The sequence below is a fragment of the Phoca vitulina genome, unplaced genomic scaffold, assembly GCF_004348235.1.
Source record: "Phoca vitulina isolate PV1807 unplaced genomic scaffold, GSC_HSeal_1.0 scaffold56, whole genome shotgun sequence".
NCBI classification, from domain to species: domain Eukaryota; kingdom Metazoa; phylum Chordata; class Mammalia; order Carnivora; family Phocidae; genus Phoca; species Phoca vitulina.
This window is the reverse complement of record NW_022589759.1, coordinates 4,376,170-4,382,651: the sequence shown is the minus strand read 5'-3', so window position 1 is coordinate 4,382,651 and position 6,482 is coordinate 4,376,170. Positions and strand designations below refer to the sequence as shown.

General features: G+C 49.7%; 1 protein-coding gene across 1 annotated transcript in view; it reads left to right on the top strand.

The window, feature by feature from the left end:
- ATP2C2 (ATPase secretory pathway Ca2+ transporting 2) overlaps positions 1-6,482 on the top strand; it is a 58,112-nt gene that overhangs the window by 13,143 nt on the left and 38,487 nt on the right. Inside the window, exon 2 of the mRNA XM_032389802.1 lies at positions 5,580-5,690. Within this exon, the coding sequence (XP_032245693.1) occupies positions 5,580-5,690 (111 nt within the window). The remainder of the gene's footprint in view (positions 1-5,579; positions 5,691-6,482) is intronic.

Below are 6,482 nucleotides of genomic sequence, written 5' to 3'. Positions count from 1 at the left end.
CTTTTAAACCAACTTGGGGTGCCTGGGTGGCTCAGTCGTTAAGTGTCCGCCTTCGGCTCAGGTCATGATCCCAGGGTCCTGGGATCGAGCCCCGCATCTGGCTCCCCACTCCGCGGGAAGCCTGCTTCTCCCTCTCCCACTCCCCCCTGCTTGTGTTCCCTCTCTCGCTGTGTCTCTCTCTGTCAAATAAATAAATAAAATCTTTAAAAATAAAAAATAAATAAATAAAAGTGCACCCACCTCAAAGGGCTGGAGGGATGATTTAATGAGATTGTGGATGTCAAATGCTGGGTAAGCTGTCTGATACCAAAATGTTAGCTGTTATATCTGCTGCATCATTGCATTACATGTTATTGCTGGGGTTGTGATATGTTATCCTCATTGTGACCTGTTAACTGTTCTTAGCCACCCGTTCCTTGGGCATCTCTTCTCTTGTCTGCCCAACTTCTAGAGGGATGTGGGGGCCCCTGCTGCCTCAGGTCTCATCCTCACCCCTCCCCCAGGAAGCAGAAGGAACTCTCCCTGCTTCAACTGACTCCACAGCTCTCCCAGCCCAGCACTCCCAGCCTGGTGCTTGGTCCAATGGCCCTGGCCTTCTCTCTCCAAGATGGCGGCCCCTTAAGACCAGGACTGTATAGAATTGCTCTTTGAGTGCATCTCCCAGCATGGCATCCTCAGCTCAGCTCTGGCTGCATATTAGAATCACCAAAAAAAAAAAAAGGGGGGGGGGTGCTTTTAGGATTCCTGCTGGCTGAGCGCCACCCCTTAGTTGGTTGGCCAGGGGATAGGCCACAGTAATGTATTTTTACAAGACCCCAGTGGTTCTCCAACTTTGGAGTGCAGTGCAGTCCCCTGGAGAGCTTCTTAAAGCACAGATTGCAGGATCCATGCCCAGAGTTTCTGATCCATTAGATCCAGGGTAGGGCCTGAGAATCTGCCTTTCTAACATGTTCAGGTGATGTTGGCCTGAGGACCACTCGTTGAGAACCACCAGGCTAATGCATAACCGGGTAATTCACAGACATGTGCCGTAGGAGAGACCATTGCACAAGTCTGGGAAAGAAGGAAGAATTTGCATTGAGTTGGGTCATTTGCCCCTCCTCTCAAATGTCACCTCCTTAATGACCCTGGCTGCCTGATTGTTCTTGGGTTACTGTGACCCTTACATTGTTCCTCCCCAAGTGCCTTGATTCCAATGACTGCATCCACCCACATTATGAAATTCTTGAAGAGTCAGGGCTGTGTGGCTCCCTGGGCCCTTGACTTCCTCTCTGGCTCCCTCCGTCCCTCCCTCTGAAACCTGTCAGAGCCTCACTCTGTCACTACTTCAGGGCACCTGGGGTTCCCCAAATGGACAATTTGCTCTGCTTGCCACCTTCCTGCCTTTTCTTCCAGAGCCCAGCTGGTCCCTTCTTCCCTCCCAGGGAACTCACTCCTCTACCTTCTTCAAGGCCTGAGCCCCACCCCCACTCTGAATCGCACCCCTGCATGTCTCCTTTCTAGAATGAGGTGTCCCTATCACAACACTGCCACCTGGGGCATGAGTGTCTCTCGGCTTGTTCCTTCCCAGTGTCACCAGATTTGCACAAATACCCAGTTGCGTTTGCATTTCTGATAAAGAGTGAGTAATGTTTTAGTATAATGTGTGTCCTGTGCAAGCTCCCATTCTTTCTGTTCACTTATGCTTCCCAGGGGCCAGACGCTGCACTTGGGGCTCCGTGTCCAGTTTTCTATTAGCCCGCGGAACCTTATGAGTCTCTGCTATTGAAACCCTCTTTCCAGAGGGAGAAATGGAGGCACGGGGGAGGTTTTGGACAAATATCTTAAAAAATCAATGTCTAAGCCCTTTAAACAGGGAAGCAATCACTGGGGTCTAACTCAGTAAGTGTTTGCAATGAACTGAATCCCCTGAGCCAGACGGGAAGGCAGAGAAAGCCTGGCTTCTGGCTCAGCGTAGGCTGGTTGCCCTGCAAGGTGCCACGTGAGCATCTGCCCCGCAGTGAGCTCCCAGCTCACTCTGTCAGCCAACTCATCTTTAAGCGAATGTCATACTTGCCCTTAATGGCTCCCCTGGAAGCCACCCCTGGGTTAAATGTCAGCTCTGAGCCATCTTTGCTTAGTGAAAACACCCTAAGAACGCTCTAAGTCCTTAGGTTCCAGACCATTTCCTTAGGGGTTGGGAAGGCCCCACATCATCACCAGCCCTGGCAGGCCCGCGTGGGTCTCTTTGCCGTGAGCAAACAACACTTTGGATATCACCCAGGGGGCACAGAAGATCATATATTGTATGATTCTATTCATATGAAATATGCAGAATAGGTAAATCCCTCGAGACAGAGAGAAGATCGGTGGCAGCAGCGAGGGGCTGGGGGAGGTGGAGGGGAGTGACCAATCGATTGTGCACCCCAGCTCTCCTTTTGGGGGAATGAAAATGTCTTGGAACTTAGATGGACGGGGTGGCTGCCTGACATTGGAACTATACTAAATGCCCTAGAATTGTTCCCTTTAAGATGGTTAATTTTATGTTATGTGAATTTCATCTTAATTAAAAAAGAGAGAATAAAGGAGAAGGGAGAGTTGCCCCCCATCGGGTTAGATGGGAAGCGAGGACCAGGGGTGCCCCCAGAGAGAGCACCTGACCTCAGTCAGGATGAGCCACTCTAGTGGCAGTGGGCACGCGCTGGGATTCTCACCAGATGGACGTGGATGAGTGTGTGTTCTAGAGGGAGTGAGCCAGCCACGTGTGAGCGTCCTGGGCAGAGGTCCCCTGCACGCAGGTGGGGCTCAGGGGGCATGCGCTCACCCCCGGATCCAAGGGCTCTGCTTTCTGAAACTGACAGCCCCACAGCGAGATAGAGCGAGCCTTGACTGATGGTGTTCTGGTCCACACCATGCCCCAGCAGCCGTGGAACCCAGGAGGGGGCTGGCCAAAGTGGGTTAGGAAGGAGACGGGAGGTCAGAAGGTAGGGAAGGCGAGTGTAGACAACTCCTTCCTAAGCTCCACTGTAGTGAATGAGAGAAGTGAGTGCGTACGTCTCCGATGTGTAGCCCAGAAAGGAGGCGGGTCTAGACTGCGTCAAGCCCTCCCCGTGCCCATGCTTGCTTGATTCGACAAAAGCACTAGGAGGGAGGCATCGTCATCCCCATTTTGCAGATGAGGGAATTGTGATCAGACAGGTTGTCACTTGCCCGAGGTGACGTGCTGGCAAGTGGAGCTGGTCTGTGACCTGGGCAACACTAGGGTGAGGGTAAACTGAGGCTTGTGGCTGAGAGCATGCATCCAGTAATCCATTAACTGGAGCTGAGGGCGCGCGCCTTTCGACTGATGCCCTCTGCTATGACTGAGAAATGCTCGTGGAGCACTCTCCGAGTCCCAGGCACTGGTTGCCACCCTGCAGAGTGGCCGCACTGTCCGCGGATAGCGGCATTTCAGTGATACTCTCTTGCTGGCAATTGTATAGGTGCCATCAGGGAGAGGTCCAGGATGCTGAGAGGGTAGAGTGGGCTCTGATCTGGCCTGGGAAGACATCAAGACAGAATAATCTTTCCATGTCTAACACGGGGTTTCTCACCCTCTGCACTACTGAGGTTTTGTACCACGTCATTCTTTGCATGCCCGATGCATGTAGGATGCTTGGCAGCCTGTCTGGCCTCCACTCACCAGGTGTCAGCAGCACCCCTGTCCCCCAGTGATGGTCTCCAGACATTGCCAAAGTCTCTTGGAGACAAAGCTGCCCCTGGTTGAGAACCCCTGATTGAAAGTAACAGTGTCGTGACCATGAATGTGCCACCAGGACCCCCACAGGAGCCCTGGAACAGCCTATTCCTGGGGGACATGGGACTCCTCCAACAGGCAGCATTGTGTTTCATGGGTCTAAGAGTTAGGGTTTTAGCTGGAGGGTGAACATGAGGTGGGGTCTGCTGCAGCCATATGGAAAACTGTGGATTTTATCCTGACAGTAAGTAGAATCTATCCAATGTTTCAAGCATGGTGCATGTGTGTGGGGTGGGGACTGGATTTACGATTTTCAGGGTCATTCAGATGCTATATAAAAAATGAATTGGGTGTGGTTATGGCCAGAAAGAAATGGCAAGACCAGGAATGGCCAGCTGGGCAGGACTGAGTCCACGTGTGGTGTGAACAAGAACGGAGTGTCTGATTTGGGGTGATGGAACCAGAGCTTGTGAACAGGACAAAAAATGTTCTGTCTCATTTTGTGATGCACGTTACTCTTAAACGCTGACATAAGGAGAGGTCATGAAAGTTGCGGGCTCCTGTTGAATGTAATCGTGTCCGTGCTTTGTGGTCACGGCACAAGTGAGAACAATCCCAGGAAGTGGATGTGGTTGGCAGAGCGTTTCTAAGCAACAAGGCATTTGGGAGACCCTATTGGGGATGGGGGGCCAGCAAGAAGGAAGAGGGGAATTTGGCATCTCTGTTCTAGCTGAAGGAAGAGGTTGGCCCCTGACTCCCTCCCCTTCCTCCTTCCCAGTCCTGACAACCTGCTGGAAAAGGAAAAGATGATTATCATGTGCTGGGGGATCGGAATACTAGGAATCACTTTGCAAAAATACCTAGCATTTTCCTGATTGAGATCTCCTGTGCTATCGTGTCTTCCCATGCCCTTCAGGTATTTCATATGACTGCTTCCCAGGCCTGCCAGATACCCAGAACTCAGCTGGGTTCCTCCCTTCCCTTGGGTTATTGCAGATGAAACACAGAACAGGCTGTGATATCACCTATCATCATCAGGGGGCTTCCTCTACAATGTGGCACATACTTGACCAAGATCCCACAAGTTCAGGAATCAGGATTCTAAATGTGTTCATTATTGCCCTCCCCTGTCAGCTTGGTACATTCCTAGTCTGTTAAATAAGTTTGCTTAAAATTAGATGCATCAGTAATAACCAATAACTGGAAACAACCCAAAGGTCCATCAAGAGTAGAACAGATAAATAAATTGTGATAGACTCAGTCAGTGGAATATTAAAGAGCCATGAAAATTAGCAGCCATCCCTGCGTGCAGGTCATGCATGAATCTCACTAACACCGTTGAGTGGAAGGAAGCAGACATGGGAGAGTAGCTATTGCAGGTTACTTTTTTTTTTTTAAAGATTTTATTTATTTATTTAACAGAGAGAGAGATAGCGAGAGCAGGAACACAAGCAGAGGAGTGGGAGAGGGAGAAGCAGGCTTCCCGCGGAGCAGGGAGCCCGATGTGGGGCTCGATCCCAGGACCTGGGATCATGACCTGAGCCGAAGGCAGACGCTTAACGACTGAGCCACCCAGGCGCCCCGCAGGTTACTTTTTATATATGAAGTTCAGACCTGGCCAAACCTATGGTGACAGAGACCATGACAGTCGTCACCCTTCCTCCAGTGGGAGGGGAGCACAAGTTGCTTCTAGGGGCTGGTAATGTCTGTTTCTTGATTTGGAGGCTGGCTGTATGGGTCAGTTTGTGAGAATTTGAGCTGTACTTAAGATATGTGCATTTTCTCTGTGTATGTTAATACTTTGAAAACAGCATATCAGTACAAAATTACAATTCACTTAACAGCAATCCTGCTTTTTTCACAGATTGGTGGGCAGTGTGAATTGAAAGCCATCGAAAAAGAGAAAACAGTTGCAGCTCTGTCACCCAAGGAGGCAAGCAAATGCCACAAAGAAGATTTGGCCAAAGCATTTTATGTAAGAATTGAATTTGCCTTTGAGGCTAGTATGGTAAGGTTTTTAGCTTCAGAAGAAAGCAACACAAATTATACATTTTTATCATCATTGCTAGAAAATGCTGCTGATGTTGAACTGTTTTGATGTCCCACGTGGACTGTCATCATCATTGTTGTCAACGGAACCAACCCTCATGGGGTCCTTGCCAGAGGACAGGCACCCTCCCCAATCTCTATATCCTTGTTTCTCTTACTCGGAGACCCAGAGAACATGGGAACCCACACGGTTCCAAAGGAGCACAGTGAGACTTGAATCCAGGTGGTCTGACAAGAAAGTTCAAACTTTTAATCACCCCCTGTTCACACACTTCCTCCTTTATAATCCAGGGTGTTTGCAATTACTGAAACCAAACCCTTACATGTTTCTCAAGTGACTTTGACTTCCGGGCCAATGCAAGAAAACATACACACACACACCCAACCAAACAACACCTTCCCTCCATGACGCTCTTCTCTGAGGCTAAAGAATGTTGCTTGCCTTCTGTTTTTAATTTACTTAGAAAACTGAGCATAGTGATGTGTGTGTGTGTGTGTGTGTGTCTGTGTGTGTATTTACGCATAACCCACCACACTTTGGGAAAGCAAATAAAAATCCACTAATAAAGGGGCATATGCCACACTCTCAAGACAATTAGAAATCCGTGTTTCGTGCCAGCCTTTTTTCCTTCCTTCCTTCCTTCCTTCCTTCCTTCCTTCCTTCCTTCCTTCCTCCCTTCCTCCCTTCCTCCCTTCCTCCCTTCCTCCCTTCCTCCCT